The sequence below is a fragment of the Scylla paramamosain genome, chromosome 36 (assembly GCF_035594125.1).
Source record: "Scylla paramamosain isolate STU-SP2022 chromosome 36, ASM3559412v1, whole genome shotgun sequence".
Classification (NCBI taxonomy): Eukaryota; Metazoa; Arthropoda; class Malacostraca; order Decapoda; family Portunidae; genus Scylla; species Scylla paramamosain.
The window spans coordinates 8,579,408-8,591,907 of record NC_087186.1 but is presented as its reverse complement, the minus strand read 5'-3'; the positions used below and the strand labels follow the sequence as shown (position 1 = coordinate 8,591,907).

General features: G+C 42.7%; 1 protein-coding gene across 1 annotated transcript in view; it reads right to left on the bottom strand.

The window, feature by feature from the left end:
• LOC135090900 (voltage-dependent calcium channel subunit alpha-2/delta-1-like) overlaps positions 1-10,478 on the bottom strand; it is a 52,062-nt gene extending 41,584 nt beyond the window's left edge. The window contains exons 1-2 of the mRNA XM_063988069.1: positions 10,324-10,478; positions 6,594-6,679 (exon numbers count right to left, since the gene is read on the bottom strand). Coding sequence (XP_063844139.1) covers positions 6,594-6,679; positions 10,324-10,330 — 93 coding nt within the window. The 5' untranslated portion in view covers positions 10,331-10,478. The remainder of the gene's footprint in view (positions 1-6,593; positions 6,680-10,323) is intronic.
• Between the last annotated feature and the right edge of the window lie 2,022 nt (positions 10,479-12,500).

The following is a 12,500-nucleotide window of genomic DNA, read 5'->3' as shown; positions in this document are numbered from 1 at the left end:
TTTTTAGCTGGTTATTGATCTATTTTTCTCACGTGAAAGGAAGGCTCGACAAAGGTATGAAAGTTTAAGGAATGTACCTGGATTAATGTCCTCTTAATTGTCACTTCCTCAAACTCTGCAGAGAAATGGTGAAAGTTTGTAGTGATGTACATTGAAGTGAACTGCATTGAAAAAAAATAAATAAATAAATAATAATCTGTAAAGAAACGGTAAAAGTTGTATAGAAACAGTAACGGCTTGTATTGGAGGAAGTAAGTTAATATATAAATATTAGAAGTTATATAAAAGGTAAAGGTTTGAATTGGAAAAATAGGTTTGGAGAGAAATAGTAAAAAATTATACTGAAAAAAAAGTTTGTACATAAAATAGTAAAAGTTATGAACAATGAGTAAAAAATTTATTAATAAAAGTATATATATATGTACAGGAATAGTAAAAGTTTGAACTGAAAAAAAGTAAATTACTGTAGAAATAGTAAACGTTTGTATAGAAAAAAAGACTATATAAATAGTGGTTTATAAAGGAAAGTAATAAGTTTATATAGAAATTGTGAAAGTTTGTATAGAAAAGTAGTTTATGTAGAAATGTAAAATTAGTAAGAGTTTGCGCAGAGTTACAAAGCCGGTATGAAAATACAATCAATCAATCAATCAATAAATAAATAAATGAAAATAATAAATGAAAAAGATAAATAAATAAGTTATACAAAAAAAAAAAAAAAAACACATAGTTCAATTACGATCCAATAAATAAAAAACATACAAACCAATAAAACACGAAACAAAAGATAGCAGTGGAAAAAAGAAAAGAAAAAAAAAACAGCAAATGAAAAACAAAACAAAACACTAACGGCAAGCCACACGATAAAGGGATAACACTAGCTAAACCAAAGCCACGCGCTGATTGGCCAGAAACATTTTCGCACGTGTTAGCGGCCACCAATTGGATAGGAGTGTGTGATTAACTGAGCCTCCCTGATTAGCTCTCAGTCCCACGCCGCGAGAACACCTGGACTTAACGAACAGCATGAATGTTGAGCGTTACCTGCCTGTGGGAGTGTTGGTGGAGGTACGACTGTTGAGGAAATACACAGGGAACACATAGGAACATACAAGAAGAGCAAATAATATATCAGTTGGGCCTTAAAGAGACTTTCTGATGTATCCAATGTATATTACCCACATATTTTTCACAGGGAACTATTTAATTCTTTCACTACTAGACAAATTTTCTTCTTTAATGCCTATAACTTTTTTAGACAGTATTTTTGTGCTAGATTCTCGTTAATATTTTTGTAGCTTAAAAAGACAAATTCAGCTTCTGTTTTCCCTCTCTTCTCTCCTGTGTCTCCATGCAAAGTTTGAACAGTGCCAGGAAAGTTAAGAAGCGACGATCACGGCACTAAAAATGATTAAACGTGATTCGGTATAACACGTGTTGAACATTTACATATATTTATTGATCGTTAACTTCTTACTCATACATTCCTCAGATTCACCTTCACCTGTCAGTCAGTCACCGGGTTGTCAGTGCAGGTAACAGGGAGCTGGAAGAGATGACACACGTTTGCGGGCAAGGGTGACAGATGGGGAAGGCACGTGTGTGTTATAGAGGGACTGCCACGTGTACAGTTGCTCACATCTTGCAGCATCCCTTAAATTCTCAAGTTCTTCACTCTCGCGTACGTTTGTTACATTCACCCCTCAAATGACTGCTACACAGCGATTCAAGCTAAACGGTACCTTATAACACCCCTTTGGTTCTTTATTATCGCACTCACTCCTATTAATCTTTCAAGTAACTACTATGTTAATTAGGTTTATTGACACCTTATAACATCCATTAAGTTCTTCAGTTCTTCCGTTTCGCACACGTTTCTTACATTCACCTCTCCAATAACTACTATACAGCAAATTAAGCTTAATGATACCTTGCAACATCCCTTCCGTTCATTTCACTCTCCTACGCACTCCTTATACTAATCGTTTAAATAACTACTAGAAAGTGGATTTGTTTTAATGACATGGACCGCCACGTGTAGGTCTGATGGCTTCTTGCAGCCTCCCTTGTGTTCTTGTGTCTTGCAATATCCTTTCAGTTCTTTAGTTCACTTCCGTACGCACTCCTTAAATACATCTTTCAGTTAACCCTTTCACTGCGATACATGCCAATTCTGAGCACTAAAAGCAATGTATGAAGTCTTTATAAACATCCACAAGAGAGATGAGGATAAAAAAGAATAGATTTTGCAATTTTCAGCCGGTACAGTGTCTGAAAGTGGCTGTACATCACGAAAAGATGTCTCTGGGGGGTCAGTGATTAGAGAGGGAGGTGGCAAATTGCAGTGAAAGGATTAAGTGCCAAAGAGTGTATCCTCCTCAGAAGCTGTAGTGGGTGGCGGGGCGAGGCACGGCGGAGGAGGAAGAGGACGAGAGGAAGAGTCAATACGAGAAAGGAGGACAGACGAGCACTCCACTCTTCGATTCCAACAACAAGGCACACGCGAGATGGTCACTGCCCGCCACTCACACACACACACACACACACACACACACACACACACACATTCACACTCACTCTCGTCCAGCCAATGAAATAGCCTCCCAGAATCCAATATTGGCAAAGGTTGATTTTTCTATTTTTTATTCTTTTTTTTTTTTTTTTTTGGTATAACAGCTTCGTATTCCTAGTTCTCTCTCTCTCTCTCTCTCTCTCTCTCTCTCTCTCTCTCTCTCTCTCTCTCTCTCTCTCTCTCTCTCTCTCTCTCTCTCTCTCTCTCTCTCTCTTTAAGGTTAACTTCAAATTGCTTCTGTCTTTCTGCATCATTTAATTCTGCTAGGTGATGCTCTCTCTCTCTCTCTCTCTCTCTCTCTCTCTCTCTCTCTCTCTCTCTCTCTCTCTCTCTGTGCTCTAAATCTAAATCTAACAGCGAAATATATATCCCTAAGGTGACAATTTTCATTTACATTCTAAACCTACACCAAGTTACTTCCTACCAACAACAAGCATCGTATTGCTGCTCCAGTGTGTGTGTGTGTGTGTGTGTGTGTGTGTGTGTGTGTGTGTGTGTGTGTGTGTGTGTGTGTGTGTGTGTGTGTGTGTGTGTGTGTGTGTGTGCTGCGTCGGCCCCCTGCTATATATCTTCCCCAAAACAAAAATTAATCGCCGAATTCACCATGAAAACTGAATACCACGCGTACCAAAGACTGCCACTAGGGTGTGTGTGTGTGTGTGTGTGTGTGTGTGTGTGTGTGTGTGTGTGTGTGTGTGTGTGTGTGTGTGTGTGTGTGTGTGTGTGTGTGTGTGTGTGTGTGTGTGTGTGAGAGTCCTTTCCAATACTCCCAGGGAACAATACGTGGAAAACCCCCATCACGTATTTTGCCTGCCCGCCCGCTCCCTCGCTCCCTCACCCCGCCACACGTTTCCCTCAGAGGCGGTGCGTAATACAGAGCAGTCATAAATAAACACAAATGCTGGCACATGAATCAATGACAAGAAAGACGGCATGCATTTTATAGCTTACTTTTTTGCAAGAGGGATGAGAGGGAGGGCGTGAGGACGATGTGTGTGTGAGAGGAATGGAAGTGTGGGAGCAAGGGAGAGGGATGGCAGTGATGAGAGAGAGAGAGAGAGAGAGAGAGAGAGAGAGAGAGAGAGAGAGAGAGAGAGAGAGAGAGAGAGAGAGAGAGAGAGAGAGAGAGAGAGAGAGAGAGAGAGAGAGAGAGAGAGAGAGAGAGAGAGAGAGAGAGAGAGAGAGAGAGAGAGAGAATATGCCAATGGGTTAGGAATATAAGGAAAAGAAAGAGACATGATGGAAAGATCAAAGGAAATAAAGAAAAGAATAGGAAGAATATGAATGAGAGAGAGAGAGAGAGAGAGAGAGAGAGAGAGAGAGAGAGAGAGAGAGAGAGAGAGAGAGAGAGAGAGAGAGACGTGTGAGTGGGTGAAGGGGGGGATGACTGATAGAGGTGAAAGAAAAGATGAAGAGGAGTGAGATGGAGGAAGGGGAGAGGCAGGCTTGCATTTCCTCACGCCCCTCATTCTTGTCCTTCCCACCCTTCCTTCATCACTCACCCATATCTCTCCCCATCTCCTTGTTTCCATTATTCTCCCTCCCCTTGCCACGCCTGCCCCTTGCCAACACACACACACACACACACACACACACACACACGGGACGCACAGGATATTTTGAAGCATCCTTCGGGCATCAGTTTGTGTTTTCCTAGCTCCTGTTGACGTCCGCCTTTCCCTGATCGACCCTGAAATCCTAGGTGAAGGAGGAGGAGGAGGAGGAGGAGGAGGAGGAGGAGGAGGAGGAGGAGGAGGAGGAGGAGGGAAAGATGAGGTCGACATGGGTAAATAGGAGAGGAGAGAGAAAAAAAAAGAGAAGGAAGAGAATAAAGAGGAAGGAAATGAGGCACAAGAAGGAAGAGGAAAATCTGAGAAAATGAATACGAGGAGGAGGAGGAGGAGGAGGAGGAGGAGGAGGAGGAGGAGGAGGAGGAGGAGGAGGAGGAGGAGGAGGAGGAGGAGATGATGAAGGAGCACGTTGCATGGCACTAAATCACACCTGCTTACTCTCCCAAATCATGCCCGGATTTCCCTTTTTCCAACCCATGTCCTCCCTCCCCACTCCCATCCAGCCCCGCCTCTCCCTCCCCACTCCCTCCCAGCCCCGCCTCTCCCTCCCTCCCCACTCCCATCCTGCCCCGCCTCTCCCTCCCTCCCCACTCCCTCCCAGCCCCTCCTCTCCCTACCTCCCCACTCCCTCCCAGCCCCGCCTCTCCCTTCCCTCCCCACTCCCTCCTAGCCCCGCCTCTCCCTCCCTACCCCCAGCCGCGACCCACAGTTACTCATGTCGCGGAAAGCAAGGTTCTTACGCGCCTTCCAGTCACCGAAGTCGCTCCTGGAAACACCGAGCGACCCTTCACTTCTTGCCCTTCCTTCCTGCCGCGTCCTGAACCCTGTGCTGGTCTGTGTATTCTTTCCTGCTAACTGCCTTCAGGGTCACGCCGCGTCTATGCAAATGACCCTATCTGGCTAATGATTTCCTAATAGTCTCTTTAGCCCTTAATTGTCCCCCGTTAGTCTTAAGGGGTAAAAAAAGAGAGGAAAAGAGGAAAAAGCAATTTTTACCTAGGAGTCCCACGGCTTTGAAACTCCAGGTCGGCGGCGCAGAATAGAACACAAATCCCAAAGCAAATTAAGTTGTCTATCACACGTCCCGTAAAAAAAGACAAGGGCACGATACATCAGCGAGACAGCGAGCAACAGACAGGCGCGGCTGGCTGGCGAGATGAACAGGAAAACCCAGGGCGCTGCGAGCTGAGGCCAGGACAAAGGAATAACACAGAGGAGGAGGAGGAGGAGGAGGAGGAAAAAGAGACGGAGGAGCACGAGGAAGACGAGGAGGAGGAGGAGGAGGAGGAGGAGGAGGAGGAGGAGGAGGAGTGTCCATGTGGGGGCTCACGGATCTTAGGAACCTTGATGGCCCAGTGCCAAGCAGGGCCTAACACACACACACACACACACACACACACACACACACACACACACACACACACACACACACACACACACACACACACACACACACACCTTGCCTATTAACTCAGTGCATCATAAAAAGAAGCAGCCAGCCAGCCAGCCAGCCGGCCAGCCAGGCACGCACGCACACATGTGGAATGAAAAGCCAAAAATAAAGAAAACGGAGGAAACAAGGCCAGCGGGGATTAATTAAAAGTTGCAAAAAAATACTGACGACATTTTAATTACAACAAAAGGATTACAAAAAAAAAGAGAGAAAAAAAAACAAGAATTTAATTAACAACAAAAATAAATGAAAACAAATGCATATAAAATCCTCAACAAGGAAAAGCACAATAGAACAATAATGTAAAAAGTAGAGAGGAAAACAAGAACACGGAAATATAAAACACAAAACAATTTCGAAGCAAAACCAACCAATAACAAAACCTAATTTTATTTATTTATTTTTTTTCATTGCTGACATGAATTCGTGAACAAAATTTTCAAGTTTATGACGAGGGATTTAAGAAGTCTCTAATAATCTTAACACACTAGAGACTGTATTTTCAAGCATTTCCGCGTCTCATCCCCACTATTTTTAGCAGGCTGTCGAGGAAGTTATCGGTGGTTTTCAAGGAGGTATTTATGATTCTTGCGGTAGTTTAAGAAGCTGCAGCGGAAGTTACTGTGAGTTTTCAGGGAGGTTTTTTAAGATAAGAAAGACAGTTCAGCAACTCCAACAAGAAATCCCACCATCAATGTGGAAAGTTATCCATGAGAACCCGACTATTCATCTCTGTGTCCCTTTGAAAACCTTGACCTATTCAGTACAACAAAGATCAATCTTCGTAACACCACTTATTCGAGTCAGCACAGAGGAATGCAACAAACAGACGCACCTGCTGGACTACAACAAAATAGCTAGACTTGATTTTTAAGCCTTTCATTACATAATACCACTGTGACCTTATTAATCCTGTAATGGTAAGAAACTAATTTCTACTGAAAGGGTTAAGAATCTTCTTCAAAACATTGAGGTGAGGCGCGGGCGGGGTACTCACAGTGTCCAGAAGGTTTGCTGTGGGTGGTGCGGGCGTGCAGAGCCTCCAGCCACTCCGTCGTCTTGTTGGCCAGGGTGCTGAAGGCCCCTGCGAGGGGAACAAAGCAACACCGACTTTAGCTAACGCGCGAAAAAAGGAAAACAAGTCCCGTCGTGTCCCGTAACAGGAAGGAAAAACAAAAGGGCTCCAGTGGAGGCTAATGGAGTTTTCAAGGGAGTTTTCATGATTCCAGTGATATTTTAACAAAGATTCTGACCCATGAATAGGAAATGAGATATGAGAACCCGACTAATAATTTCTGAGGCCTTTGAAATTCTGTTAAGAGAATATAGCTGTTAAAAATACGAGCCGAAGTGCCCGGGTGGCGGCGGCGGCAGCAGCAGCAGCAGCAGCAGCAGCAACCCCCAGCTGAAAACAACTGGTCGTTTAGTCTCGCATCGCAAAGGTTTACTGCCTCGAAACACAGAATAAAAACATCTCTAAACTGGCAAGGAGTGTTTCTTTTTGCGACTCGCTATTTGAAAACAACTCCACTCCAAAAATTTCTCTTTTCAAATAAATATTTTTTCTAAGTTGGAAGGAAGTAAAGTTGTGAGTCTGTTTACATAACATTTCTTTCTCTAATTGATTTACAAACGCTATTCAGTTAAACAGAACAGAATTATTTGTTTTGCTTAATTTTTTCAGTATCTTAATTGATATACAAATGCTATTCGGTTAAGCAGCATAGAATATTTTTGCTTATCTATTAAAATCATGAATCTAATTGATATAAAAATGTTACGTAATTAAGCAGCGCAAGATATTTCAACTTACCAATTAATATATAAATGTTATCAATTTAAGTAGTATACGAAACATATTAATTTCTACCTTACAGAATCATGTACGTAATTAATACTGAAACGTCACTAAGTTCAGCAACAACATTTTTTACTTATTTTTTTTTTAGAATTAAAGTCCATGTTGTATTTTACACCAGAACCACGTGGGGGTGACTTAGTGCAAAACACGTTAAGTATTTACAGTGACAATCAAAGTTCCATGCCATTTATACATCCCCTTCCTCTCTTCCTCGCAACATTTACCACTTCTAGCGGCAAACCTTCATGGGAGGAAGTGGGTGAGGGGAATGGGGGGGTGCAGAGACAAACTGATCTTCATATACGTATCTTCATCTTTTACTCTATTTAGGTGCCTATTACTTTCTTTCTCTCTCTCTCTCTCTCTCTCTCTCTCTCTCTCTCTCTCTCTCTCTCTCTCTCTCTCTCTCTCTCTCTCTCTCTCTCGGTACCTTTATCATCACTCAATCTAGTAAATCATTATCTATCTTCTTTTATCTACTTATCTATATCGATCCTCTCTACATAGTCATCTTTATCATAATCTTTCTCTCTCTCACTTATCCTTCCTTTACTTATTCGTGAGACCTGCCCGCCTCTTTATTTATTTATTCATAGCTGATCTAAGTACACACTCGCACGCAAACACACACACATACACACACACACACACACGGTGATTACATATTGATCACGTCTGGTCTTGAATGATAAATGGATTTCGCCAAAAGGAGGCATGATAAAGAACGGTGGGGGACCAAAGAGAGGAAGTTTTACCGATTGCCAAGGAGGAGGCTGAGTGATCGGGAACACGAGACCTGCCTCTGTGTTCCTTTGACGAGACCACGAGATAAAAATAAGATCCGTATTCAAAAACGCTTCGCTCTCTCACCACGAGTATTTTTAAAGGCCACAGAGATGATTAACCGGATATTCAATGGTATTTCTCCGGTTAATGTAGTAGAGAAATTGTTGTTAATCTGCCCCTTGAACCGTAAAAACCACTTTGAAAACCCGTGTCACTTCAACTAAAGCCTTTTGAAAGTAGTCGAGGTGCAGCCAGAAGTGTTTCAGAATAAGATCTTTAGTTACAGCCGAGATGGAGAAAAGTTATAAACGACATGAAAAATTAGCTGCAGACGAGATGAGAAAAGTTATAGACGAGATGAGAACTAGTTATAGATGGAATGAAAAATTAGTTATAGATGGGATGAGAAATGTTATAAACGAGATGAGAATACGTTATAGACAAGATGAGAATTAGTTATAGTTGGAATAAAAATTAGTTATAGACGAAATGAGATTTAGTTATAGACGAGATGAGAATTAGTTACAGGTAATGAAGAAGATTCTGACTGTACGAGTGTTTGTGCAGGTAACGGAGGATTAGGGAGTGTTCTGTGTGAGTAAAGGAGGATCAGGGAGTCTGCGAGAGTAAGGGAGTGTTTGTGCATTGGTTAAAGGACTACTTAGTGTGCTTAGGAGTGTAACAGAGAATAATAGAGTGTTTGTGCTAAGGAACGGAGGATCAAGCAGTGTTTGTGGAGGGTATTTCAGCAAGGTAAAGGGAGGATCAGGGAGTATTTGCGTTGGTTAAAGGAAGATAAAGAGTATTTAGAAGTGTATGTGAAGGTAAAAGAGGATCAAAGAAAGTTTGTGCATTATAAGAGGAAGACCTGGGGAAGTCCGTGCAGTGTAGATGGGAGTCAAGGAGTGTTTGTGTGTTTAAGTGATATCAAGGAGTGTTTGTGTGTGTAATATGACCAGGGAGTGTTTGTACAGAGGGAAGGAGAATGTGTAGGGAGAGCGCGAGAAAGTGTCAGGAATATGAATGACGGTGAAGGGAAAGACGCTACAAGTGTTTAGGTGCCAGGAAGTGCCAGTCATATACAAAAAGAGTAAAAAAAAAAAAAAAAAAAAAGAAGAAGATACTAGTAAACATTAAGGTAGTGTAAGGAATGCCAAGGTTTAAATTACAGTGCATACAGGTGACTAGCTTTAAATAGATCGTAATGAGCTTTAACTACTAATAATACAGGTGCAAAATAACGTGTGGTCTAGGAATTGTCAGAAGCACTTGTCAAGTTGATTTTTATTGAGTTTATTTGATGCCTGAATGTCGGTGAGAGCAATTAGTTCACCTTTTAAAGAATTTGTTGGTCAGTAGGTCAGTGGGCGCTTGCAGGATGAAGGGAGGAAAGAAAACGGGGGGGAAATGGTAAACACACGGATCCATTAGGCCGGAGAGAGAGAGAGAGAGAGAGAGAGAGAGAGAGAGAGAGAGAGAGAGAGAGAGAGAGAGAGAGAGAGAGTGAGAGAGAGAGAGAGAGAGAGAGGAGAGAGAGAGAGAGAGAGAGAGATAAGCAGGATTGGAATATGTGCCAAGGTAATGTTATCCCAGGACTTTAACAATGAATCACCTGGCACGAGAGAGAGAGAGAGAGAGAGAGAGAGAGAGAGAGAGAGAGAGAGAGAGAGAGAGAGAGAGAGAGAGAGAGAGAGAGAGAGAGAGAGAGAATCGATGTTTTCACGGCCATTAACTTGATCTTGCATCCTTTTCTTTCCTCCCTTTTTTTCATCAGTTATTTTTTCATCTTCCGGCCTCCACTACCTGATGACGTAACACACACGCGCGCACACACACACATACACACACACACACACACACACACACACACACACACACACACACGTAAGGCACAAGCAGACAAAAACAAACACTAGAAACACCCTTAGGAAAATAAGGAAAGAAGGGGAACGATCAAAACAACAACAACAATAACAACACAAACAACCCCCCCCCCACCACGCTCCCATTGCAAACACCCCCACGACAGAGAAGTCCCCGGTGCCGTGACGCTACAAATGGCGGGGAAGGACTGACTCACTTGACATCGAGGCTGGCGGTGGATGGAGCGACGAGGCACGTGCAGATAAATACAAATATGGCGGCGGTGCTGATGGGTGCTCGTCCCCCCGCCATCGCCGCTCAACTGTCACTGCCTCCCCTCTCAGCCGCTGCCAGTAAACATTAGCAGACGACGCTATTAAGTTCCTATCTCGGCCCCCAGGTGTCTCTCGCGTTAGTGCGGACCATAGAAAACCTCAAGTGCGGGGAGGGGGGGGACTGCTTCATTACTCTGATCGATAGGCGCCGCTTCATTTCCAGGTATAGAAAACGGGATTGCCGCATGCCGGACTTGAATATTTGCGATTTTTTTTTCAGGTTTTTCCACTAATACACAAAATAACCAAAGAACCTACTCGTTTTCCAGCATTTTTTTGAACTAGAAATAGATTCTGAACATGGCTGGTTGTTAATATACGCGTTCTTTCCGCTGTGAGACGAGAGGGAAATACTGCAGGGGACTAAGAAGCGAGGAAACACACATCATCTATTTCAGTGGAAGTCGTTCGTCGCTAAGGAGACGCCTGCCAGCTTGCCTTTAATGGCAGGAAGCGTGCTATTTTTAGTGTCTGTGCCGCCGCTTGCAAGACACACAGGGATCGGCGAACTCAGCACCAGCAGTCACCCAGCGCGTTACAGCAGCCTCGGAAATTACTAAAAGGAAGACTACGAGACGGGAAAAAGACGACACGTGGAGAGGGAAGAAAGAATAATGATTACTACACGCTGCCGGGAGGAGGAGAGATGAGGAGGAGGAGAGGAAAGAAAAGAAGAAGGAGGAGGAGAAGGAGGAGGAAGCACTGATATCTGCTCCATGCCGTGTGTAGGCTTTTATCGAAGTCATTTCAGATTACAGTCAGAGCCAGAACGAAAATTCACGAAAGGAGAAAAAGGAGAAATAGAAGAAAAACGTAAGAATATGTGAATTGCTTCTATACAATTTGAAGAAAGAAAAAATATGAGTAAATTATACCGTGGAAATTACATGAAATGCAAATAATTAAACACAAGAAAAGATTAAAAACGATAATGAGAATTTCACGAAAAAGATAATAAAAAAAAAAAGTAAGTAAATCTTCTCCAAAAAAATCTAAGAAAATAAAAAAAGCAATAATAAAATATAATTAAAAATAAATGAGACAAAGAATTAATGAACGCAAGGTATAATATATATATATAAAAAAGATAAAAGGTAAAAAAAAAAAAAAAATAATAAAAATCTTGCTAATCCAGCTCCTCCCCAGCTCAGTCCCAAGCCCAGGAAGGGTTGACATCTACAATAACCAGATGAAAAAGAGAGAAATCCTTCCCACAAACGTGTTCACAAGTGTTATCTCTGCTCCAACACACGAGGCGAGCGAACCCAAACCCAAACACTCACTCACACACACACACACACACACACACACACACACACACACACACACACACACACACACACACACACACACACACACACACACACACACACACACACACACACACTCCTGCCTTCATGGAGAGGGGAAAAGTAAACTCCAACATAGAGTAAAAGAAAAAAAAAAAAGTAACAAAACAAAAACGCATAAATTAGTGGTTGAGTAAGAGGAGAGAGAGAGAGAGGAGGAGAGGAGAGAGAGAGAGAGAGAGGAGAGAGAGAGAGAGAGAGAGAGAGAGAGAGAGAGAGAGAGAGAGAGAGAGAGAGAGAGAGAGAGAGAGAGAGAGAGAGAGAGAGAGAGAATTATGACAAAGATTGATGAACTGACTGATAGTGGAGACGCAATGAGAGAGAGAGAGAGAGAGAGAGAGAGAGAGGAGAGAGAGAGAGAGAGAGAGAGAGAGAGAGAGAGAGAGAGAGAGAGAGAGAGAGAGAGAGAGAGAGAGAGAGAGAGATTCCCTATACTTACTAACCCCACACTTTTCTTCCACCTCACAATATAACCTCACTCCAAAACAATCCGCGCTCTGACCCAAAATAAACCCACCCCTTTAAAAAAAAAAGTACAAAAAAAAGAGAAAAAACAAACAAACAAACAAACAACCCCAGGAATACGCAGTTATAAGCCATCACTTACTAAACCCACTTCTCTCCCCGTCCTCTCTTCCTTCACCTCCCAAACGCCCCAAACCCCTCACTTCCCCACAGCACGCTCACCAGAGACCCCCTCACCCCAGCTG